Below are 22,024 nucleotides of genomic sequence, written 5' to 3' on the forward strand. Positions count from 1 at the left end.
AACGCAGTCCGCGTTATTGGTCTGGTAAAGACCGGACAAGGCATTTACTACAAGCCTAGTCTTACCACTGTCAAGACGGCTTCCCGGCTAACGACTCTCTTGTCCTCGTTATGACCTCTCGTGATCCCTGCCTCCCTTGTGCTCTTCTCGGTCACGCACCTGATACCACCGGCATTCAACATGATGTCGCCAGGCTTCGGCATGGCTTTCACGGTCAGCTGAGCGCACCCAGGCGTACAGAGACCGAAGATCGACGACCGAGGACGGTCCGCACCTGGTCCGTGGAGGGGAGCGCAGGCTCAACGCGCCATGCTCGAGCCGGACCGCGCGACGACTTCCCCGCATCGGCGTACCTGGCCTGAGAAGCAGTGGTGGTGGTATAAGTACGTCCGTGGTGGTTCGAGGAAGGTTTCCCTAAGGTACTCGTTACCCCGTCTGCGCAGACTCGGACATCGACATGATGCTGCGCGCGCTCTGGCTTGTAGCCTTCGCGCTGCCCTTTTGCAGGGCCCTGTACGCGGCTCACGCTTCTGCCAAGTATGAGCCTGCTTCACATCACCTCTATGCGCGCAACTCCACTGGGCTCACCGACGCGGTTACCTGGGACCCGCATTCCCTCTCCATCTTTGGGCAGCGCGTGTTCATTCTATCCGCGGAGATGCATCCGTGGCGGCTGCCGGGGGACCCTGCCCTTTGGGCAGATGTGCTACAGAAGATCAGGGCGAATGGGTTCAACACCGTGAGTCGACACCTGGTCAGCTTCATCCGTACGAGCTCCTGACACAAAGGCATCGCACAGGTGTCCTTTTACACCCACTGGGCGACCCATTACCCAACTCCGGATACAAACGGGGGAGACGGAGACTTCACGGAGGGCACGTATAGGGATGTACAATTGTTCATTGACCAGGTGCGTCGCGTGGGACAGGCCACCGCTATATACTCTCCTCCTGATACTGTATTTTCCTATCAGGTCAAAGAGGCCGGGCTGTGGCTGATCGCACGGTGAGGACCCGCGACGAACGTGTTCCTTCTTCTTGTTCTGACACGCCTGTCGTAAGCCCTGGACCGTATATCAGTGAGTACGATGGCTTGCTCGCGGTCGATGTTTCTTACAAATCCTCTGGTAGATGCTGAAACGACCGGTGGTGGCTATCCCGGATGGGTGGGCAATATCGAGGGTGACCTGCGTACAAACAACCCAGCCTATACCGAGGGTGCGTCACTTCATCACTACCTTGATAACGTGAAACTCAACGCAAGGCACGTCTTCCAGCTTGGACTCCTTACATGACTGCCATATCCAAGATCATCGCTCGTAACCAGATTACTGAGGGTGGCCCCAGTACGTGTATCGTTGTCCCACACCTTCTCGCCGCCACTGATCTGTGCTGGCAGTCATCCTCGTCCAGGCAGAGAACGAGTTTGACGAAGGACCGACGCGCAGCCCCTACATGCAAGCCGTCATCGACACGTATAGGGACAATGGCATTGTCGTTCGTGCGTCAGCTTCCCTCTCCCAACCCCTCTTTCGTACTGACACAAACGCGTGCCTTCAAGCCATCACCCATAACGATAAGCACTCTGGGCAGACGGGCAACTACAGTCCGGACCGCCCGGGAGAGGGTCGCGTCAACATATACTGCGGTGACTCCTACCCACAAGGAAAGAACAGTTGGGCGAACCCTCAGTCTATCTATCGCTCGGCGCATGAGGCGGTAGCGCCGAGCAATCCGCTATGTTTGGCCGAGGTAGGCTACGGCGTTGTGATGTATGCTGCAGTGCAACTCAGGCTCATGGGATCGCAGTTCGCAGGCGCATTCCTCATTCAGTGGGGTGAAGTCGCGACGCGGTACGGTACGGGATATGAGAAGTACTGTACGTGCTCATCGTATGCGAGAGCAATGAGAACTGACTGTATCCCTTCAGCGGAGGACCTTACGAATGCCGACTTCGGTCAGTACAAGTCTGTTGCTATCCTTCACCATCTCTAACTTTGGCCCTACAGAAAATATCTTCTACAAGGAGAACTAGTAAGACATATATTAAGTAACTTCGCAATGGCTAAATCGTAGCTCAGTGCGCAAACGGCCACGATCCTCAGTATATACAGTAAGCAGTTCCATATCCTGGCATGCATTTCGGTATTGACGATACCCTTCAGTGCTCTTCGGCGGTACCAATTGGGGATCGCTTGCAGCACCAGGTGAGTCACTGCTCCTATGGAATATATCCACTGGCGTTGACCCATGCTCGTCAGTCACATACAGCAGCTATGATTACGGAGGAGGCATCAACGAGAATCGCGTGGCAAACGCGAAGATGAACGAGATGCGCCTGCAAGGTATGATAGGACTCATCCTGTACATTGTTATTCTCACACTTTCTGGCAGGCCTCTTCCTCCGCGTTTCCCGTGACCTTCTGGCCGCATTTTACGTCGCTAACGGCACCAGCTACACCACGAACAGTGCTGTATATACCACCGAGCTTCGCAACGACGACACGAACGCAGCTTTCTACTTCCTCCGCCAGAGCGACAGCACGTCTCAGGGTACAGAGACAACTCAACTGAATGTCAAGACTTCGAAAGGCGCCGTCACTATTCCGACTGAGGGCGATATCACCCTCGCAGGACGCGACAGCAAGATAATCGTTGTGGATTATGTATTCGGGCAGTCTGAGACCACGGTGTTGTACTCGACAGCTGAGTGCGTAATGGTAATCTCCAGGATGTAGCAGTTCTGAACATTCCACAGAGTCTTGACATGGACAACGTGCGCTATAGCCCGATACCTCTTTCTGCCGTTTCTTGACCATTTTGTAGCATTGACTCTACGGACTACATCGTCCTCTACGCGGGCAAGGGTCAGACAGGGCAGACGGCCCTCCTATTCAATGAAGAGCCCGACGTATCCACGGAAGACGGTTCATCTGTCGAATCCTCTTTCTCCGACGGTGTCCTTACCATCGACTACACACTCGACGGCTTCGAGGCGGTCAGCATCAATAACGGCAGCCTCGTCCTGTTACTCGCGGACAAGGGCATCGCGAACACATGGAGTGCACCGGACATTCAAGGCGAAGGAGATTGGGGGAAGTTCTTCTCGGTCGGCACGAACTCGAGCGTGCTTGTTGGTGGGCCGTATCTAGTGCGTTCGGCGAGCATCGACGGGGACACCCTGGCTTTGGTGAGTTCTTTCAGTGATAAGCTTGAGTCTGTCCGCTGATGCTAGTAGGTCGGCGATCTGAACGGAACGACGCCCATTGAGGTCTTCGCGCCTGCAGCTGTATCGCAGGTGACCTGGAATGGTGCACCGTTGGATCTGGAGAGTAGCTCGCGCGGATCTCTTGCCGGCACTGCAACCGCGGAAGACCAGCCCATCGAGCTCCCAACCTTCGGCACGTGGAAGGTATCTGGAAGGTACGCAGAAAGCCCAAACACGTACGCCTTGCATTCTGACATTGGGCACATTGTTCAGCTTGCCCGAGATTGACCCCGACTTCGACGACTCGAACTGGGTCACTGCGGACCTGACGGCCACCAACGTAGGATGCTGCGCTGTCTACGCCAATATCCTTACTGACAAACTGTCTAGTATACCAACCTGCCACCTGTTTCGGGCGACAAGATCCTCTACTCGCAGCAATACGGGTATACCGTATCCTCTACCACTCTTGGATATGCACTTACTATCTACATCCCAAAGGTTCTACGGAGGCAACCTGCTCTTCCGCGGTCACTTCAACGCTTCAGGAGACGAGACTGATGTGACGCTCAGCGTCATGGGTGGCTTTGCCTTTGGGTATACCGCCTGGCTCAACGGGGTATACCTCGGGAGTGGGCAAGGAAACAGCACCGTCGCCGAGTCGAACAGCACCTGGTCTATCCCCGACAATACGTTGAAGGCTGGAGAGGACAACGTGCTGGTGGTACTGCAAGGTGAGCTCATCATTCATCCACGACGACGTCGACGTTTCTGACAATCCTCTCAAGACCATATGGGGTACGTAGAATCCAGTTCTATGACTAGGCAAACAACTGACATTACACGGGATGTAGCATCTCCGAGACGTCTTGTAAGTGGGTGACGCAGGAGCATGGATTTCAAGTCTGACCGTGACTACTCAATGTAGCCAACGGCGGCAAGGAACCTCGCGGCATCCGCGGCTACGGCTTCAGAGGCGCAAACACTACCTTCACCCGATGGGCCCTTCAGGGAAATCTCGGTGGCGCGGCCGACGCACTAGACACTTTCCGAGGCTACCTCAACGAGGGTGGCCTCTACGCCGAACGCATCGGCGCGCACCTCCCCGGCTTCCCCGACGATGACTGGGCGAAGGGAGACCCGGTGGACGGTGTCTCGAAGGCGGGCGTGAACTTCTATCGCACACAGTTCGACTGGGTGAGTGGTCGATGCATGCATGGTGTGGGGGGCTTCTCATCCAGGCGCTGCAGGACTTGCCCGACGGCTTCGATGTGCCCATCCGACTTGTGTTCGAGCCAACAGATGTAACGTCCAAATATCGCGCCCAGGTCTACCTGAACGGGTGGCAAGTTGGAAAGTATGTGAACAACATCGGGTGCGTTCAGAGTCGGGACTGCCAAGAGACTATCCTGACGAACTTCCGTGCGACAGACCACAGACATGGTTCGTGCTTCCAGCAGGGTAGGCACATATCCATATTGCAAGGTCATCACTCGACTGATTCTATCTTTTCAGACTTCTGCGTCGCGAAAGCCCCAACACGCTCGCCATCTCCGTCTGGTCGCTCGACGAGGGCGGCGCCAAGCTCGGCGGCCTGTCCTTGCGAGCCGATGGATACTTCGCGTCCTCCTTGACTTTCCAGGACTACGCTGCTCCGGATTATGGTGAACAAGCAGATGCGAGGGAGAAGGCAAATTATGTAGAAGCAATGTAACTGTCAGAGGGGGCTGCCCACAAATGCAATTCGCTTGAAGATGGTTCTTGAACCGTATCTCTTAATCACGCAGAACCGAGAGGAGGGTGCACACCTCGGTGGGTGAATATTAGTTGCGGCTACGCTACTTACGACGTCGTGCTCTTCTTAGGCTGAGCGGATGCCTGTGCCGAGTAATTCCTGACCTTCCCAAACCGCAACGTATCCGGGTCCTGCCACAAGAAAGCCTCGTCGGGGATATCCTCCAACCGCTTGATCTCCCTCCGAATGTACGTGACAAGGTCGAGCATCAGCTCCGGGTACGTCAAGTACTTGTCGGCCTCCGCAGGTGGGAAGTCGTGCACCCCCGAATGGTCGTCGACCCACTGCTCGCGCTCGACGTCGATCTTGTGCGGCTCGCTGATCGGCGGGTTGATCGAGCGGCGGTAGTACTTCTGCGGCTGCTGCCCAGGCGCGGGCAGCACGACGCCCGCGGCACCGCGCGCGCCGAGAAGGTTGCGCCAGACGGAGGCGGCCATCTCCATGTCGCCCTGCACAAGCGCGGCGTCCATAGACAGCGTGAAGCCCATGTACTGGTCGCGGTGGGTCTTGAGCTGACGCGTGATGAGGCGGTCGGGCGCGCGGCCGAGGCGGGTGCGTGGCGCGCCCTCGGGAGGCTTGTTGGGGTTGTGGTAGAAGTCGGAATGGAAAGTGTATGGAGTGGGAGGGTTGTACTTGGGCTGCAGGACGCCCGTTATGCGGTCCTCTAGATCGTAGAAGAAGGTATCGAGGAGCGCCTGGACAAAGTCGCGACCGTAGGGAGGGGGGATGGCGCGTAGCCGCACCGTAAGCATCCATACGTGCAGGTTTACGATGGTGAACCATGACTGGAACGTCGAGGGGAGGTAGCAATCTGTACAGCATAAGTGAGGAATACTGGAGCTAATACGGCGTCGCGCACCTTCTTTCCAGAACTTGGCCTCATCATCCGGTTTCACCGCGCACACCCGTTCGTAGAGCATAAGTCCTCGCCTCCCAGCCATTGGCTTTGACCTCTGGAATCCCAAGATACTCTGAAGCTTCAAGAAGTATTGCTTAGCGCGCGGGTGCTGCTGCAAGTATACCGCGAGCGGGGTTGGCGGGCGGTCTGGGGGATAGAAGTCGCCAGGTTTGCGGTTCTTCTTCGCCTCTTCTAGGTTTTTGAAGTCGAGGTCGTTGGGGGGCTTGAAGTGGACGAGCCGGGCGGGAACGCGATGCGCGACGCGTCCTGCCACGGCGGTGCTCCGGAGCAGCTCTCGCCGTGCAATGCTGGAGGCGAGCATCTTGTGGTGATTATGTCCTCCTCGTGTAGAGTACGGCACGGACGAGGTTACTTGTGAGGGTCAGACGCGCTGCTGAATTCGCCGCTCGCCGTTGGTTGATGAAAAGCGGTCTGCCGAAGGGTCGGCACCGCTCACGGTTGATCGCTGCGTCACGGCGGTCAACGACGAAAAGCTTGTCGAAGGTTCGGACACACAATCGAGAGTCCGAGACGAGAGGGACACGTCGTCTACGCCGTATAAGAGAAGTGCGAATTGCCTGAGTCTCAAAGCTTTCAGAGGGCGCTTCAGTGCTGAAAGCCCATTCCGGCAAATGCCGACGTGTGCGCACTTCCGCATATGGAAGCACTTGTTCTTGACTTGTGCTTCCACGGTCCACAAAACCATATGGTAAACTCATCCTGCCTCTGCTCTCGTTGCCACGCTGTATCTATCCTGGAAAGTCTGCGCTACAACACTGTTATAAATTCTTTCTCGTATCGCTCGGCCTGATCAATCTGTACGCAATATCGCTAGTGCTCTGTCGATTCGGCCTTTCGTCACTGAGTACTCTTCGGCGGACGACCTGCACCTGTGCTATACCGCGGTCCCGTGACTGAATAAATCGCTGATAAACGAAGTCTCGCGGCGCTCGTGCGCGAGCCACTCAGCAAAGTCTCAGCCGAAAAGTCCCACCCTCGCAACGGGGTCTCGCGCGAGAAGTCTAACCACAAATAGGCTGTTCAGCCACTTGCCTTCCCGGCTCGGGCTGCTCGGGTCTTACGAGGAGAGATGTCTTTCCCTGCGATTATAAGAGGATCTTGTATATAAGCCGGCGAGGATAGCACTCATCCTCATCAACCGCCTTTGCCGCAACCAACAACCAACACAGCAATCCACACTTCAAGCTCAACGAACAAGATGATCTCTTTCCTCGCTGTTTCTCTCGCTGTCGCCGCCGCTTCGGCTCTGCCTCACTACAAGAGGGACAACGATGGCTCCATCACCGGTATGTTGTATTCGCTCTTGAGATGCAAGGTCAACGCTGACTTCTTGCCAGACACTGTCGTCTTGAACTACGCCCTCACCCTTGAGCACTTGGAGAACACTTTCTACCATCAAGCACTCGCAAACTACACGGAAGAGGACTTCACCAACGCCGGCCTGCCTGAGTGGGCCCGCGGCCGCTTCGAGGAGATTAGCAAGCACGAGCAGAGCCACGTCGACACGCTCACGTCGGTCCTCGGTGACTCCGCCGTGCAAGCATGCGAGTACAACTTCCCCGTCACCGACCCCAAGTCCTTCGCGGCTTTGAGCCAGGTTCTCGAGGGTGTCGGCACGTCGGCGTACGCTGGCGCAGCCAAATACTTGCAGGGAACCGACGCTCTTACGGCAGCCGCCGTCATCCTCTCCACTGAGGCTCGCCACGCCGCATGGGTCGCATCCGCCATCTCGCTCGAGAACCCATGGAGTGGCGCGTACGATGTAAGCATTTGCTTCTACATTGTTTCGACACCCTCCCTGACTCGCCCTTCAGACCGCTCTCACCTTCAACGAGGTTTACACCCTGGCTAGCGGTTTCATCGTATCCTGCCCCTCATCCAACCCCGCGCTGCCCTTCAAGGCCTTCCCCGCGCTCACCCTCGGCGCGGGCCAGCCCGGCCAGTCCGTCAGCGTCACCTACGCCAACGGCACCGAGACCGATGGCGACATGTACATCGCTTTCTTCAGCGGCCTCGACAAGACCTTCCAGGAGGTCACTGATGGGTCGGTTACGATCCCGGAGGGTTTGAAGGGCACGGTCTACGCTGTTGCGACTAACAACGCGACCGCGGCGACGGACGATACCACCGTTGCAGGCCCGGCGATCTTGGCCTTCCCCTATGGCCCGGACGGCGAGCTCTTGAACTAAACTGAGCACTTGTGCGTAGTGTCAACCACTGTATTTCTAGAAGTTTGAAGGAGGATATGTGAATCAATCAAAAGCGCGCTTTATCTCTCTCGCGTCTTTTTCGTTTTCAGCAACAGGTAATTGCATTCTTTTCTATCACTGTCAATTCATGACTATTTCTTGCTTCCTTTGAATCATCACTGCCGCATTGTCCTCTGCGTAGTTCGAGTTCAAGTCCAACCATAGTGTCGACTTATCCTCTTGAACCCGTTTGGCCGCTGTTTCCATGGCATGGTTCCGACGAGGTGCGACTTCATCGTCCTTCTTTCTGCTTCTGTACTTGCTATGGTGCCATATCTCGCCTCATTGAGCGATAGTCAGCCTGCCACCTCATCGCAGGCGAGGGTCACAAGAGTGACCAACGCGCTCGGAGATATCCGAGAACAGTCGGGCGCTAAGATCGGGATGCGACGCGAGTGAAGATCGGTTCCCCCTTCCCCTGTTGACGGCATCGACAGCTCTTCCTCGCTCTTCTTCAGGACGGCGTCGCTTCTGAGACGATTCTCGCACAGCGCACTCTCCTCTGTCGCCTTTCGCAGTAGAAGAAACCGTCCTATCAGCATGTCGGACGATTCGGAGACCAATGGTGCGTGCAGAGTTCCCCCTTCCCCTTGCTCGCTTCTCCTTGCTGAATGACTTCCCAGTTCTTGTCGGTGTCATCGGGGGAAGTGGTCTGTACCACTTGGACAACCTGACCTTCATGTGCGTGTCCCCATCTAATCCCGAATCCATGAAGGGACCTGATCGACTTCCCTCCAGCAAGGAAGTCAACCCGGAGACAGTGAGGATCCCGTGATCGCTGCCAAGAACCCCGCTCACCCACCCCCTCCAGCCCTGGGGCTTCCCCAGCGCACCTATCTCCATCTGTGCCCTCCCATCGGGCACGCAGATCGCCTTTCTCACCCGCCACGGCAAGGGGCACTCCATCCCGCCCTCCGCCGTCCCCGCCCGCGCGAACATCGCCGCGCTCAAGTCGCTCGGCGTGCGCGCCGTGCTTGCCTTCTCCGCGGTCGGCTCCCTGCGCGAGGAGATCGCACCGGGCTCATTCGCGCTGCCGAACCAGATCATCGATCGCACGAAGGGCGTGCGCGCGGCGTCGTTCTTCCAGGAGACGAGCGTGGTCGCGCACGCGTCGTTTGGGGACCCGTTCAGCAACAAGTTTCTGAAGTGGCTGGAGCCGAGGATACGGAAGGCGCTGGATGAGGAGGGGAGGGGGGTGAAGCTGTTCACAGAGAAGACGATTGTGTGCATGGAAGGGCCGCAGTTCTCAACGCGGGCGGAGAGCTTGATGTACCGTGCGTGGGGAGGCGACCTCATCAACATGAGCGTTCTTCCTGAGGCGAAGCTTGCTCGGGAAGCCGAGCTCAGGTGCGTTCATCGTACCGCGCAGGTGTTTCCCATACTCACCCTCATGCAGCTACGCCCTTGTCGCCACTGCCACCGACTACGATGCCTGGAGGCCGCACACTGGCGCTGTCACTGCTGCCGAGGTCTTCAAGACCCTCAGCGCCAACGCAGAGACTTCTCGCCACGTCGCCGCCACCATCCTCGACGAGATTCATGCCGCCTTCGACACGGGCAAGAGCGAGGGTGAGGCTGTTCTGCTCGAGGAGGTCGGCACCATGAAGCTCTCCATCATGCCACGCTCCGAGAAGCAAAAGGAAGAGGACCGTACGAAGCTCGCGTACATCCTCCCCGAATACTTCTCCGACTAGGCTCGGAGTCGTCAGTGTATCGAGTAATCATATTCGTATCTAGATTCTATAGATTGTATCACCTCCCTGTGTATGTACGCTTGGATATGTATGTGCTAGTTCAACTGCTACTTACCTCGTACGTGCGGGGACACGAGTTTTTGGCCACAGAGTTCGCCGACCACTGACAAGGCGCGCATTTTGTGTGTCCAGAATCGAACAATCACGTGCAACTTCAGGTACAACAATGACACGGCCCGGACTCCCGACGGTGTTCTGCACCTCCGCGCCTTGGGCTCCTCCACATCTTGGTCTTTCCCCGCATCTCGTTGTTGGTGTCGCGTGCCCTTGGTTGAACTTGGGAGACTCGCTATTGGCTGGCTCGCTTCTTGCATCTTGGACTTCCTGGCTCTCGCTCTCTCACTACTCCCGGACCTTCGCGCCTCCTTCGATGAGGCAGACATCAACGAATGAGCTCAGATGATTCCAAAACGCGCAAGAGCACCGACACATCCTACCCCGTCAAGACACACGATGCAGACAAGCCCCGCAAGAACGATCTCAACTACGTCCTTCGCTCCGGTCTCGCAGGCGGCGTCGCAGGATGCGTTGTGAGTATCTCCCCCGCTGTAGCACAAATGCCTCTCGCTAAACTCCATGCTCTAGGCGAAGACCGTTATAGCCCCTCTCGACAGAGTAAAGATTCTCTTCCAGGCCTCGAATCCAGACTTTGCCAAGTACGCCGGTGCGTCCGCTGTCGTCATCGCGCGTACGCGAAGACTGACGAGCGCTTAGGAAGCTGGACTGGCGCCTTCAAGGCGGGGACACAGATATACAAGGAGAATGGCGCGAGAGGACTCTTGCAAGGGCATTCAGCGACCCTGATTCGCGTATGTCGCGCCGATCATCATCTCGGAGGCTTACTGAGATTCCCCAGGTGTTTCCCTATGCAGCGATCAAGTTCATGGCCTATGACCATATCCGGAATGTGCGTTGCCGTACTCTCTTCTCCCAACGCCTACTAACAATGAGTAGTTGATGATGCCCACGCGAGAGAGCGAGACGAACTTCCGGCGGTTCGCTGCGGGAGCTACGTCTGGTGCGTCCTGCCTTACATTCCATGCCCTTGTCGCTCATACAGTCTACAGGAATTGTTGCTGTCTTCTTCACATACCCACTAGAAGTCATTCGCGTGCGCATGGCATACCAAACGCGATCCACAGACTATACCGCCCGCCCTTCCTTCCTTCAAGCGTTCAAGCAAATATACGCCGAGCATGCGTCTGCGCCAGTTGGCAGCACCTACCGGCTTGACCCCAAGAACATCCTCGACCGATTACCCCTCTTGAAGTTCTATAGGGGATTCACTGTCACTGTTGGTGCGCAGACGACTATCCTGCCACATAAACGCGAGCTAACGACCGCGCAGGTGGCATGATCCCCTACGCAGGCACTTCTTTCCTCGTCTGGGACTTTCTACGCGCGCACCTCCTCCCTCCACGCGAAAAGGGCACCCAGGCCACGCCCCTCGCCGACCTCTCCATCGGCGCCGTCTCCGGCGCACTTGCGCAGACGATGTCCTACCCGTTCGAGGTGGTGCGGCGGCGGATGCAGGTCGGAGGGATCACGCAACCCGATAGGTGGCTGAGGTGGGATGAGACGGCGCAGGCTATCTGGCGTGCGCGGGGATGGAAAGGATTCTACGTTGGGCTCAGCATCGGGTATTTGAAGGTGGTGCCCATGACCGCTGTGTCATTTGCGGTGTGGCAGGCGGGGAAGCGGGTGCTGGGTATATGACAGCGCCCCAGGGACCTAGGCATATGAGGGCACAACCGCATAGGGCACTTCGCCTGCTCCCTCGAGGAACAAGGTCGAGGAACACGCCGCACAGGGGAGCGCGAATGTATGTAAAGTGTACGTTATTATTGTGCGTCGACTTGAAGGCCACTGTGCATGTTTTGCAGGGGTTCACATGTCCGTGTACTACATCAGACGTATCACTACTATCGACCGGGTCCGCGGCTGGAACGGAACAGTCGAATTCTATTCGCGCAACTGCTTCTTGATCCTTCTTGGGCGCTCTTTGGGCGCTCGCACGCCTTCCTGCCTTCGCCGCTCTGCAGCCTTTACGATACCAGGGCGGACTGGATCATGCACCCCGGGTGCCACTTGCGCATGCGCCCTCTGACCGTTACCATCGTATAAGGCTCGCCTAACGCCCTCCTTCACCCCAAATCCCTCAATGGCAGACTCCTCTGAACCACAGCAACAAGCGCGCCCGAAGCAAAAGCGCCACCGTCCCCGCCGTGAGTCGCGGCCATTCAGTAGGATCAGCGGCGTCTAAGCTTGCGCCCTTTAGTGTCCTGCACGAACTGCACGAACCGGCGACAGGTGCGTCAGCGCGAGCACGCCTATCCCCCGATCCCCGGCTAACTGCTATGTGCACTCCGACAGAAATGCGATCGCCAACATCCGTGCGGCCTCTGCATCGAGCGCAACGTGCAGGATACCTGCGAGTACCTCTCTGTGCCGTATGCCCGGCCGGCCCCGGGTCGTGGCTCAGGCTCCGCGGAGTCGTCGACCTCGCAGGGCTTGCGTGCGCGCGTCGCGGAACTCGAGCAAGGTCAGACGGAGCTGCGCGACAGAAATGCGGCGCTAGAGCAGGAGAACGAGACGTTGAGGGCACAGTTGGTCGATCTTCGGCAACAGCTCATGCACGCCCTGGCCCATGCGCACCCGTCCCCTCGTTGGTCGTCCAGCTCGCAAACGCCAGCCGCGTCTGATTTTGCGTCCCCGATGTTTGTGGTAGGGGCTCCGGACGAGGACACGCATCCCAAGCAGCGAGAGGAGCCGAAGCCGCCACCGTATATGAGGCCTCTCGACGATGATATATATTCCATCAGCTTTGTTTGGGCGCAGAGGTCTCTCGGGCATGTGGGAGAGTTCATCGGAAGAGGGAGTATCCTCTGTGCGCTTCACTCTGTGAGTGACCTCGTGGGTTAGCCATGTTGGCGGTCGCCTGACTGAACTTACCTAGGTCAGCTCCAAGTCCACGGCTCGTATGGTATACGCCGACTCCACTAAATCCGTCGAATGCCCAATCGACCACCCCGAACTACATACCCTGCTTCAAAACATACCCTCGCGCCACATTCTCGACACTTTGGTCAACCACTTCTTTGAGAGGGTCAACGATCGTTATGGAGTACCAGAGGGGTGGTTCCGCCATACCTACGACCACATGCAGCAGGAGAGGCTCGCCAACTTCGAGCAGGCTGTAAATCCCAACTGGTTGGCGCTTCTCTTCGCCATACTTGCATCAATACCCGAGGACGCGTCCTGCCTCGTAACGTTGCGACCCTACCCACACAACACCCAGGTATATAGTGATCAAGCTCAGGAAGCTTGCCGTTTGGCTTCAGCTGCATACCTCAAGCCCGTACCCGCGCAGCAAAGCCTACGCGCATCCGCCGCAGATGGTGCCGTTGTACGATGCTTTGCTAAGTCTCTTATGAGCGTCTACCTCGCGGAACATGGGCACGTCAGCGAAGCCTGGAAGCTGACTGGGTCAGCCATCCGTCTCGCTGTCTCCGTGGGCATGCACCGCGATCCGGACTGGCCGCTCTGGCAGGTGATGTCCGCCGAGGAGGGAGCCCTGCGGCGCAGATCGTGGTGGGTAGGTTGCCGGATGCAACGTCGATTCCCAACTGACCCGTCTTCCAGAACCTCGTCATCCTTGACCGCCTCTACTCCTACGTCCTCGGCAGGCCCCAGATGGTCCGCATCGACCTCTCTGATGTCAAGCTCCCTGACGAGCTCCCGAGCGAGCCAGGCGATGCCTACATGGTTCGCTCTGGCCATCTCCTCCGCTTATGCCTCATCATGGGAGACGCGATGGAGAAGGTACCTGGGTGAGCGGCTTGCCTTCTACGTGCGTTTCCTCACATATTCAGCAGTGCTTCAGCCCGTCCCTGGTCCCCGGCCCCGCGGTCTACGAGCTCGACGAGAAGTTCAAGGAGTGGAACGCGCGGCTGCCACAGCACGGCGACGCGGACACGCGCCACACGCTCGCGATCTGGTACTACGCGGCGCGCATGAAGCTGCACCACGGCTTCGTGACGCGCGGGCTGCCCATGCAGGGCGGCGCGCTCGAGAAGCGGCGCACGTATTCGGCGGAGGAGAGCAGGCGGCAGTGCCTCGAGTCGGCGTCGAAGCTGATCGACTGCTACTGCAGCAAGCAGGAGCAGGACGCGGCGGTGCCGGAGAGCGTGTTCCTGCTGTACGAGGCGACGGTGACGGTGATCTCGATGATGGCGCAGACGCCGGAGGAGCAGCGGTCGCAGAAGTACGAGCGCGTTGTCGAGCGCGCGTACGAACTTTTCCAGCGCGTGGCGGGGCAGGCGAATCAGGCGAATGGCACTGCGCAGCTTGCGTTGTGGACGTTGGAGAAGTTGGTGGAGGATAACTGCTGGAGGGTACCTTCGGGACCAGTAGGCGCGTCCGATCGAGGAACCGCTGCAACCTCTTCACCAAGGCACCGTGGCTTCGTCCCTCATTCAGGACGCGACTCATACTCGCAGACTCCTGGCTCAGGACTGAACATGCCTCCTCCGCCGCTACCGCCTCCTCCACTAGGCCACCAGTCCTTCGAATCTGGGCCCTCCTATGCCAACGCTTCCTACGAGCATCACGCCTTGGCTTCACAACCTCGCTGGTCATCCCCGGCTAGCTATCAATCACCTGGCTATCCACCGCCCTCATCGTACGCGCCGGGTTCGACACTAGCAGGACACCCGACGCCATCAACGCTACACCATTCGAATTCGAGCTCTTCACTACACCCCTCGTCCAGTAACTTACCGCACCCTCCAATAACCTCGCTACACCCTCCATTCCCCTCGCCTTCTAGCTTAGCGCCCTCTTCTAGCACGGCACCGCCTCACGGTAGCGACGCGCCGCCGCCTCCAGATGTATTGCGGAGCTATCCTCCCCGGTAGTCTATGAATGCGATTAGGAGTGATTGATGAGGGTTCTTCGAACATGCTAGTAAACTCAGTGAGGCTAAGGTTAGCAAAGTCGAGGCAAGGAACGAGGATGCAATGTTCTATCATTGCGTGACTTCAGTGATATATGTGGCGTAGAGGCAAGGTCTGCTCTTCCAAGGTACTGCAACAGTAGGACACTGTATCGCTTCCATCCGAGTAGAAGGAATGCAAGATGATATTGGATAGTATATGTTGCTGAGACATGGGGTTGTTACAGAGCGCGCATCAGCAGTTAATACAGGTCGGCCGGCCCATCTGACCTCCGATTGCGCCTGCTGGCGTGAAGTCCACTTCGTTAGACAGCTGCGGTTGTAGTTCATCAGAGAAGGCCCATGTTGACGAGTGAAGTGAATAGAATCTTGCCAGATGGCTATCGACTGCTTGATGAACATATCCGGGGCGTCCGAAGAGAGCTTAGATTGATTTGGGTAATGAGAGAATCGTCTGACCGGGTAGGCAATAGAGCAGCATGTGCCACACTTCGATGACTGCATGAAGTGGCCCCTCGTGCAATGAGTCTGATGAAGAGCGCGGCGCTCAGGATGAGGCATCGGGAGAATATCATGTTACCACGAGGTAGGTATATTTGCTCGCTTTTCGCGAGAATCGCCGCGGACCAGAGCACTTGTTGTCAGGCATAGGTAGATCAGCGAAGAGAAGGCTTTGCACGAGCATGCGTGTATCCTCGTTGCGCAGATCCATTGGTGATTTCTTGACGACAGAGCATGCTGCAGCTGCCTCAGTGGGGAGCCTGCGCGGATAGAGAGCGTAAGCCGCGCGTAGCTGTCGGGTTGGGGGGCGTATCAGAGCGGAGGACCTATCATCGACGTTTCGGGCAGGGAGGGTGACCATCGACGCCGCCATCGCCGCGGGCCTGACTTTTCACAAGCTAACCGAGTGTCAGCGCCTTTTCGACATGGAAAAGCGGAAAGACCAGTATCTTGCAGTGTCGTTCTGGAGCGGATGGGTAGGGGATAGATACCGTAGTATGCTGGAAGGGGCGAGGATGTCTGAGATGACACGGAGATGATGGAGGTTCGAGTGAAAGAATGGAAAGAGAGAGAACAAATAGAGATCACTAAATCATTACTAAGTCCGAAAGGCAACTATTGATCGGCTTTGCTTCTGCCCGTGGTTGCAGGCGCCCATCGAATCCTCCTTTCTTCCCGCTTCCATCGTGCCGCGCGGGCGCTGTCGACAGCTTCGCCGCCGTCGCCAACGACGTCTGCTAGCACCATCTGCTGGCAGCCCACCATCGCCCATATCCAGCGACCAACGTCATTCCCCTTGGTGGCGCAGAAGACAATAAACCGGGGAACTCATCATCCCCGCACACTGATACATCACAACACTTCCCATCTCGGCACCTAGTTCTATCGTGCCCCGGCTCTGCTCTTGCTCTCATCTCCTCTGAGCGTCTGAGAGCCCCTCCAGGATGCCTGTGAGGACGACGAACGCGAAGGCGGAGGCAAAATACAATGTTACTACGGAGTGTGCGTCGCCTCGTTCAACATGCGTGCCCCATAGCTGACCTTTGCGCAGTCCCTAGCTTCGGCCTGCATGCTGCCGCAGCTACAGGCAACATGGGCCTTGTTGAGTACGCCCTAGCCAGGGGTCAACCTGTCAACTCCGTGCTCGATGGTGTCCTGCCTCTTCACGCCGCTTGCGCCGGAGGCTCGGAACCTGTAGTCAAGCTCCTTATCGACCACGGCGCTGATGTCAACGGTCCAAGGCCAGTCTCGTTCTGCTCAAGTCTCGCCAGTACTCATCCCTCCTCGCTTCCCGCAGATTGCCCCGCCGCTACTCCAACGAGAAGAACACAGTGATCATTGGAACATCCGGCTCGACACCCCTCCACTTTGCTGCCGCCAATGGCAACATGAACATCGTCAAGCTCCTGCTTCGACGAGGGGCCATCGCTGATCGCCCCGACAAGCACGGAATCACGCCTGAAATGGTTGCTCGACAGAACGGCTTCGTCGAGTGCGCCGACTTCCTTCACTCCTGGGTATGCAACAAGGATAAAGATCTTCGGGAGAGGGACTTCCGCACAGGGAGAGACACGCAGAGCCCCGAACGCGCAGACACGCCCGACCCGTATGGCGACGCTGCTTCAGGCAGCAGACGCCTCAAGGTCAAACGCTCCATCGACACAGCTCTGAGCATGCTCAAGGCGTCGTCATCTGGCCTGTCTGAGCAGTATCAGAAGGCAGCCAACTCTTCTGGGCACTCGATAGCCGAACGCAGGGCGGACACCATGCCAAGAAAGCTCAGCGATGCCGGGCCACAATCTCCCATCCTTGAAAATGGACCGCCACCCGGCTTCGATCCCAACTATCGTCGTCCGTCCCTGCCACAGCTCGAACATCCTAGGCTTGCGTCACCTGCGCGACCCAGTCATCGTACTTCCCGCTGCTCCTCTCGACGCCCTCGCTCAGCTGGTACGGATGCTGAGCAGGAGGCCGAGCAGGCTATGTATATACCCTACGGACGCGGTGGTGCAGGTCGCAAGCTGGGCAACAAGTACTCGATTCGCAACTTTCTCAACAAGCGCCGTGATGGCAGCCTCACGCCTTCCTTCGCTGACCCATTCAGTTCACAACAGGCCGCCGCTTCGTCCGGCGCATCTTCATCGATCTTGGACTCGAACTCGCATACCCCGATATCATCTTCCCCTCCTCACCATGCACACTCAGCCAGCGACACTCTTGCTCTGCCGGCTTCATACGCAAGTACTCTGATGGCAATGGACTCTCAGTCGTCCCAACTGTCCAACAATACACCTTCCGCTGTCGATCTGCACAACGCCCTCGCTCAGCAACAACGCAATCGCGACCGTTCGGCCTCTGGCGCAAGTCGTACGAGGTTCGAACTACCCGCTCAAGATGATACCGAACGGCAACCATCGGGTGGCGCATCACGAAGCCCGCTGAAGCCTGATAGCAATACTGCCCAGGTTCGCGCGCGGTCCCCCTCGGGGGCCAGCAGCACCCCAAATCGCAGCGGCGCGGTCTTCGACGACGACGTGGTCATCCCGCGTGAGACGCCCGTCAAGCGCCCAGGGATTCTCAGGCCGCACAACCGGACGTCGTCCAGTGGACAGAGCGGTTCGAGCATCCGTGCCCTGCGCTTCGACTCATCGTCGAGCATCAGCGAGCGCACGTCGTCGTTCAACAGCAACAACAGCTCAACTTCGCGGTTCGGGCTGCGCGGCTGCAACAGCGCGGGGTCGCTGAAGCACGGGTCGAAGGCGCAGGCGGGAAAGCGGCCGGGGAGTGCGGGCAATCCTATCTCGAGGATATCCTCCGAGGCGTCGGCGGATGTTTCGTCGGCTGTGGAGGACGAGGAAGACGACTCGTACGGGGAGATCATCCACAAACAGCCGAGTATTGAGAAGGAAGAGGTCGAGGACCCTCGTCGCGCGCGGGGCTTCTCTGTGAACTCGACGGACTCGCAGATCTCGCCGGGTGTGCTGCTGTCTGGGCCCGAGCACGCGGAAACGACCGCCGAGTTTCCCTTCAGTATCAGTCGTCCACCCCCCGTGGCGGCTGGTAGCGATTCTGCTACGTCTTCGCCAAATTTGCTACGCGTGCCCTTACCCGCTGGTAATGGTGCTCGTGGCCGCGGCGACTCGCTCAGCAGCGTCAGCTCCGCCGGAAGCCAAGAGCCATCCTTGATCATGAGCACGACCAGCCATAGCGACGGTAGTGCGACGACGCCTACCATGGACGTTTTCACCACGCACTCTAGCGATACCAGCCTTGCCCACAACATCGCGAACCTCAATGAGCGTCGCTCCCATACCCCTCTCGGCATCGACCTCAGCGCAATCTCGTCGCACGCCCAGGCCGAGGCGCTCGTGCAGAAGGCGCAGCAGGACATCCTCGCGGCGGACGATGGCATCCCGCTTAGCGCGCGCTTGGCCGCATATGGCGAAAGTCTGGCCCTCGAGCGGCGGCTCCGTGAGGAGAAGGAGAAGAAGAAGGAGGGGCGAGGCAGCGTGCTCATCGCGCATGGACCCATGTCCGGCACTTCATCGCCGTCCTTGACGCCTTCTATGCTTCCGTCGACCCCCATGCCGGACAGCGCGCGGAGCTGGATCGAGGAAGCGGACAAGCACACGTCGCCGACCCTGGCCAGGCAGTCGAGCATGGGCAAGGCGGAGCGCCGCCGGCATCGTAAAAATATGGTCAAGGTGCCGCGGAGGCCTCATACTAGCACGGGAGCGACAGGGCACTCCATCATGCCGGACAGTAAGTTCATTCTGTTTTCATTCTCCACGAGAGTGCTGATCGCGTTGCAGTCGCAGTGAATGGCAGACGCCTGCGTACGGTCAGCGACGACCCGCGCTTGCACTATATTTGCCACTCCACGTCCTCGCTCGAGGGGATGGAGGCGCCTACGTCGCCCGTGCAGGAGGAGGACGCGCCGGTGTCGCCCGCCGCGGGTGTGCCTCAGACGCCCGTGACGCCCGTGGCGACGCAGCTGAGCCGCGTGAGCTCGCTGGACGCGAACGATACGGACACGGATGGCGAGCTGGGAGAGTCTAGGCTGTACCGAGTGTCCACCGCGCCGCACGCGTCGCCGGGCGGAGGGCGCGGCGGGAAGGGGGCCGACAGTGAGGCGCGCAAGGCGAGCGCGCAGAAACTTGCGCGGATGGGGTTCGCGCCACATGACCGGACGCCGCAGAACACGAAGCGGTTTGGCGGGCTGAAGTCGTGGGTGCAGTCGTTCAAGGGGAAGCCGGTCTGAGGAGTGGGTGGGCCGGCTGGAGTGTCTTCGTTGCGGACGGATATTATAGTACGTTTTCTCTCCTCTCCGTGTAACATCTATGTCCGGTTTGTTTTTATTGGCGGGTCTGCCTGCCCTTCATCTGTACCATTACCCATACATACCATCATCCGACTTTTTCGTCTCTGTTTGTTTGTAACTCTTGTACTTTTTGGTGTCCCTTGTTGTCCAGTGTTTGTCCGTTTGTGACCCCCGCGTTGTACCTGTTCTAGTCTTGTTGAAGCTCGCCTCTTGATCTTGCGCGCGGAGAACGTTCGACGTTAGCATTCATCGCCGAGTCGGGGTCCCGAACATTCTTCGAACGCGGAGGACATCGCCGCCGAGAGGCTGCGCTCGGAGGCGTGCATCAACCGCGCTGTGTATGAATTGATTCCTACGCGCGAGGGCGCGGAGGGGGGCGCACGGCGAGCAGCTTCGACGCCGAGCCTGACAAGCGAGTGAATGTGGTCGGTTAGCGGCGATGAAAGCTGCGCAGATGGCCGTGGACGGCGGCGGCGACGGAGAGGCCTGCTGGGCTGACCTAAATGCGATGAGGCCATGTTCCGCAAAAGGCAAGAGGCTGTGTGCCGATGAAGGTCTGACGTTGTGGCTGAAAAGAACATTTCAATTCGCGACCGTGAGGACGCTCGCTGCTCCTGCACTCAGCGGCCAGGCCTCCGTTTCTTCTTGGCTTCCACCTTCTCTCCTCTTTCTTCCTTATCTTTCTTGATATCGTCCTCTCTCCTACCCATCGCGAATGGCATCCCAGCAACCTGTCCGTACCACACCTCGCTCGTCCACGCTCGTGCGAGAGTTCGCTGACCACCCTGCGCGCGTAGATTCGGAGGAAGCTGGTCATCGTCGGTGACGGTGCGCGCGATAGTCTCTTTGTTCTGACCCTGCGGAAGCTGATAGGCGCCAGGCGCATGCGGCAAGACGTCGTTACTATGCTCCTTCGCGCTCGGCGAGTTTCCAAAGGAATACGTGCGTACTCGTTCAGCTGCCTTCCTGACGTGTTGACCGACCCATCGGCAGCAACCGAGTATGTGTGCTGTGCGCGGACGCCGGACGATGACTGACCAGGACGACGATAGCCGTCTTTGACAACTATGTCGCGGAAATCAGACTCGACGAGAAGCCCGTACAACTGGCATTGTGGGATACAGCGTGCGTGGCGTGCCATTCGTTTCTGCAGTCTTTCTGACTTCTTTTCAGAGGGCAAGAGGAATATGAGGTTCGTTGCAATCGCCGTGCTCGTCGGCCGTGTCCATAACCAGCACCTTCCAGCGCCTACGGCCCATGTCCTACTCGAAATCGCACGTCATCCTCATTGCCTTTGCCCTCGACACACCCGACTCGCTAGAAAACGTGCAGACCAAGGTGCGTACCGTGCCCGCTGTCGCACATTCCGACAAGCCGAGGACCGGAGATTGACGATACTGGCCCTTCATAGTGGATTGAGGAAGTCCGCTCTATCTGCGGCCCCACCATCCCTGTCATCCTCGTCGGCTGCAAGGCGGACCTGCGCCCCGAGTCAGGAGCATCCGAGGCGTCCTCGACATCTTACGTTACGCGCGCACAGGGCGAGCGCGTTGCGCAGCTCATCGGCGCGCGTGCGTACAAGGAGTGCTCTGCGCTCAAGATCGAGGGTGTCGACGATGTGTTCGAGGCCGCGACGCGCGCGAGCATGCTCATGCGGGACGGCGTGCCCACTGGGCACGGCGCCAGCGACAGCAGGCACCACAGGCGGCGGAGCAGTGGGAAAGTGGTTCAGGAAGAAAAGGCGAGCACGGGCATGAAGTGCTGCGTTATCTGCTAAGTCAGCCCTCGGACCTTTCTTCTGCGCTGCCTCCTTTGCGCGTAGCGGACTGTTTCTGCCTGCCCACCACCCCACGCACCCTTTCTGTCTGTTCTTTGCATCACTTATCCTGCGGACGCCGGCCCCTCCTGTCACTCCTGTAATGTTCCATGTTACGTCGCTCGCTGTTTTCTACCGTTCCCCGTTACTGATGGACTTGCGCTGTATTGAGCGGGAGCCCGTTCGCTCTCCTCACACATGATCAGTGATATACTATCGCGTAGTCTCCCTTGCTTAGAGAATTCTTATTGAGCTCTCTGCTCCCCTACCCGTCCAACCTCCTCCCTCACGTCTTGCTCTATACGCCTACTGTTATGTCTCGTGCCGAATTGTTGTTTATATTGGCATATCTATTTTGTCCGCCGCGTTCGAGCGTCGTTATCGCGTAGCTTTCGGCAGGCGTGCTCGCGCTCCACAATCGGCTGGGCAGCGCAGAGCCTCAAGCAACGAATCCGATGGTACCTCGTGCGTATACTTAGCAACGGACAGAGTTCCCGGGAGCACGCTG

General features: G+C 58.1%; 10 protein-coding genes across 10 annotated transcripts; 9 read left to right on the forward strand and 1 right to left on the reverse strand.

The window, feature by feature from the left end:
- Positions 1-60: 60 nt before the first annotated feature.
- Positions 61-4,989, forward strand: SCHCODRAFT_02631687 (glycoside hydrolase family 35 protein). The gene is made up of 27 exons (XM_050345674.1): positions 61-739; positions 800-910; positions 974-1,005; positions 1,062-1,078; positions 1,131-1,217; positions 1,277-1,345; positions 1,399-1,500; positions 1,561-1,751; positions 1,809-1,878; positions 1,930-1,956; positions 2,009-2,033; positions 2,081-2,112; positions 2,165-2,206; positions 2,261-2,344; positions 2,394-2,709; positions 2,758-2,775; positions 2,826-3,189; positions 3,238-3,422; positions 3,481-3,547; positions 3,598-3,653; positions 3,709-3,941; positions 3,996-4,005; positions 4,062-4,078; positions 4,136-4,404; positions 4,458-4,582; positions 4,639-4,668; positions 4,723-4,989. Exons 1-27 carry the CDS (start codon positions 458-460, stop codon positions 4,919-4,921), a joined length of 3,060 nt encoding a protein of 1,019 aa, XP_050199232.1. The 5' UTR covers positions 61-457; the 3' UTR covers positions 4,922-4,989.
- Positions 4,658-6,448, reverse strand: SCHCODRAFT_02546960 (uncharacterized protein). Its single transcript, XM_003030100.2, has 3 exons — positions 5,862-6,448; positions 4,723-5,813; positions 4,658-4,668 (listed from the first exon to the last, which is right to left on the reverse strand). Exons 1-2 carry the CDS (start codon positions 6,220-6,222, stop codon positions 5,050-5,052), a joined length of 1,125 nt encoding a protein of 374 aa, XP_003030146.1. The 5' UTR covers positions 6,223-6,448; the 3' UTR covers positions 4,658-4,668; positions 4,723-5,049.
- Positions 6,449-7,209: 761 nt separating this feature from the next.
- On the forward strand, positions 7,210-8,169 carry SCHCODRAFT_02583336 (uncharacterized protein; the record flags this gene model as incomplete). The annotated part of the gene is made up of 2 exons (XM_003030534.2): positions 7,210-7,683; positions 7,736-8,169. The coding sequence occupies 2 exons, from the start codon at positions 7,210-7,212 to the stop codon at positions 8,108-8,110; spliced, it is 849 nt and encodes a 282-aa protein (XP_003030580.1). The 3' UTR covers positions 8,111-8,169.
- Positions 8,170-8,590: 421 nt separating this feature from the next.
- Positions 8,591-9,974, forward strand: SCHCODRAFT_02631693 (Methylthioadenosine phosphorylase). Its single transcript, XM_003030533.2, has 5 exons — positions 8,591-8,735; positions 8,794-8,851; positions 8,909-8,930; positions 8,982-9,517; positions 9,567-9,974. Exons 1-5 carry the CDS (start codon positions 8,711-8,713, stop codon positions 9,862-9,864), a joined length of 939 nt encoding a protein of 312 aa, XP_003030579.1. The 5' UTR covers positions 8,591-8,710; the 3' UTR covers positions 9,865-9,974.
- Positions 9,975-10,162: 188 nt separating this feature from the next.
- On the forward strand, positions 10,163-11,912 carry SCHCODRAFT_02631698 (mitochondrial carrier). The gene is made up of 7 exons (XM_003030532.2): positions 10,163-10,454; positions 10,510-10,588; positions 10,639-10,733; positions 10,781-10,831; positions 10,879-10,942; positions 10,992-11,222; positions 11,273-11,912. The coding sequence occupies exons 1-7, from the start codon at positions 10,314-10,316 to the stop codon at positions 11,638-11,640; spliced, it is 1,029 nt and encodes a 342-aa protein (XP_003030578.1). The 5' UTR covers positions 10,163-10,313; the 3' UTR covers positions 11,641-11,912.
- Positions 11,683-15,045, forward strand: SCHCODRAFT_02631700 (uncharacterized protein). Its single transcript, XM_003030531.2, has 7 exons — positions 11,683-11,757; positions 11,808-12,149; positions 12,203-12,234; positions 12,298-12,825; positions 12,881-13,519; positions 13,567-13,746; positions 13,800-15,045. Exons 2-7 carry the CDS (start codon positions 12,086-12,088, stop codon positions 14,838-14,840), a joined length of 2,484 nt encoding a protein of 827 aa, XP_003030577.1. The 5' UTR covers positions 11,683-11,757; positions 11,808-12,085; the 3' UTR covers positions 14,841-15,045.
- Positions 15,046-16,471: 1,426 nt separating this feature from the next.
- Positions 16,472-16,773, forward strand: SCHCODRAFT_02509201 (uncharacterized protein; the record flags this gene model as incomplete). The annotated part of the gene is made up of 2 exons (XM_050343216.1): positions 16,472-16,629; positions 16,677-16,773. Coding segments are annotated over 2 exons (255 nt in total), but the record flags the coding sequence as incomplete, so codon positions are not given.
- On the forward strand, positions 16,768-17,084 carry SCHCODRAFT_02669541 (uncharacterized protein; the record flags this gene model as incomplete). Its single annotated transcript, XM_050346608.1, has 2 exons — positions 16,768-17,022; positions 17,052-17,084. The coding sequence occupies 2 exons, from the start codon at positions 16,768-16,770 to the stop codon at positions 17,082-17,084; spliced, it is 288 nt and encodes a 95-aa protein (XP_050199234.1).
- Positions 17,085-18,909: 1,825 nt separating this feature from the next.
- Positions 18,910-19,640, forward strand: SCHCODRAFT_02669542 (uncharacterized protein; the record flags this gene model as incomplete). Its single annotated transcript, XM_003030530.2, has 2 exons — positions 18,910-19,141; positions 19,192-19,640. 2 exons carry the CDS (start codon positions 18,910-18,912, stop codon positions 19,638-19,640), a joined length of 681 nt encoding a protein of 226 aa, XP_003030576.1.
- A 659-nt stretch (positions 19,641-20,299) lies between these two features.
- On the forward strand, positions 20,300-21,904 carry SCHCODRAFT_02631709 (ras-domain-containing protein). The gene is made up of 8 exons (XM_003030529.2): positions 20,300-20,433; positions 20,498-20,528; positions 20,581-20,642; positions 20,694-20,700; positions 20,753-20,825; positions 20,874-20,892; positions 20,946-21,038; positions 21,112-21,904. Exons 1-8 carry the CDS (start codon positions 20,416-20,418, stop codon positions 21,475-21,477), a joined length of 669 nt encoding a protein of 222 aa, XP_003030575.1. The 5' UTR covers positions 20,300-20,415; the 3' UTR covers positions 21,478-21,904.
- Positions 21,905-22,024: the final 120 nt, after the last annotated feature.

The sequence above is a fragment of the Schizophyllum commune genome (assembly GCF_000143185.2).
Source record: "Schizophyllum commune H4-8 unplaced genomic scaffold SCHCOscaffold_8, whole genome shotgun sequence".
NCBI lineage: Eukaryota > Fungi > Basidiomycota > Agaricomycetes > Agaricales > Schizophyllaceae > Schizophyllum > Schizophyllum commune.

What these genes read in the sequence shown, in the direction of transcription:
- SCHCODRAFT_02631700 (XM_003030531.2), top strand. Translation starts at nt 12,086, where the DNA reads ATGGCAGACTCCTCTGAACCACAGCAACAAGCGCGCCCGAAGCAAAAG. An exon ending in ACTGCACGAACCGGCGACAG is followed by an intron (nt 12,235 to 12,297) that starts GTGCGTCAGCGC and finishes GCACTCCGACAG; the next exon opens with AAATGCGATCGCCAACATCC. An exon ending in TCCTCTGTGCGCTTCACTCT is followed by an intron (nt 12,826 to 12,880) that starts GTGAGTGACCTC and finishes GAACTTACCTAG; the next exon opens with GTCAGCTCCAAGTCCACGGC.
- SCHCODRAFT_02631693 (XM_003030533.2), top strand. Translation starts at nt 8,711, where the DNA reads ATGTCGGACGATTCGGAGACCAATG. An exon ending in AGGAAGTCAACCCGGAGACA is followed by an intron (nt 8,931 to 8,981) that starts GTGAGGATCCCG and finishes CACCCCCTCCAG; the next exon opens with CCCTGGGGCTTCCCCAGCGC. An exon ending in GCTCGGGAAGCCGAGCTCAG is followed by an intron (nt 9,518 to 9,566) that starts GTGCGTTCATCG and finishes ACCCTCATGCAG; the next exon opens with CTACGCCCTTGTCGCCACTG.
- SCHCODRAFT_02546960 (XM_003030100.2), bottom strand. Translation starts at nt 6,222, where the DNA reads ATGCTCGCCTCCAGCATTGCACGGCGAGAGCTGCTCCGGAGCACCGCC. An exon ending in GGCCAAGTTCTGGAAAGAAG is followed by an intron (nt 5,814 to 5,861) that starts GTGCGCGACGCC and finishes TATGCTGTACAG; the next exon opens with ATTGCTACCTCCCCTCGACG.
- SCHCODRAFT_02631687 (XM_050345674.1), top strand. Translation starts at nt 458, where the DNA reads ATGATGCTGCGCGCGCTCTGGCTTGTAGCCTTCGCGCTGCCCTTTTGC. An exon ending in TACAATTGTTCATTGACCAG is followed by an intron (nt 911 to 973) that starts GTGCGTCGCGTG and finishes TTTTCCTATCAG; the next exon opens with GTCAAAGAGGCCGGGCTGTG. An exon ending in GAACGAGATGCGCCTGCAAG is followed by an intron (nt 2,345 to 2,393) that starts GTATGATAGGAC and finishes ACTTTCTGGCAG; the next exon opens with GCCTCTTCCTCCGCGTTTCC.
- SCHCODRAFT_02631698 (XM_003030532.2), top strand. Translation starts at nt 10,314, where the DNA reads ATGAGCTCAGATGATTCCAAAACGCGCAAGAGCACCGACACATCCTAC. An exon ending in AGACTTTGCCAAGTACGCCG is followed by an intron (nt 10,589 to 10,638) that starts GTGCGTCCGCTG and finishes ACGAGCGCTTAG; the next exon opens with GAAGCTGGACTGGCGCCTTC. An exon ending in CGCTGCGGGAGCTACGTCTG is followed by an intron (nt 10,943 to 10,991) that starts GTGCGTCCTGCC and finishes TACAGTCTACAG; the next exon opens with GAATTGTTGCTGTCTTCTTC.
- SCHCODRAFT_02631709 (XM_003030529.2), top strand. An exon ending in GCTGGTCATCGTCGGTGACG is followed by an intron (nt 20,529 to 20,580) that starts GTGCGCGCGATA and finishes GATAGGCGCCAG; the next exon opens with GCGCATGCGGCAAGACGTCG. An exon ending in TAGAAAACGTGCAGACCAAG is followed by an intron (nt 21,039 to 21,111) that starts GTGCGTACCGTG and finishes GGCCCTTCATAG; the next exon opens with TGGATTGAGGAAGTCCGCTC.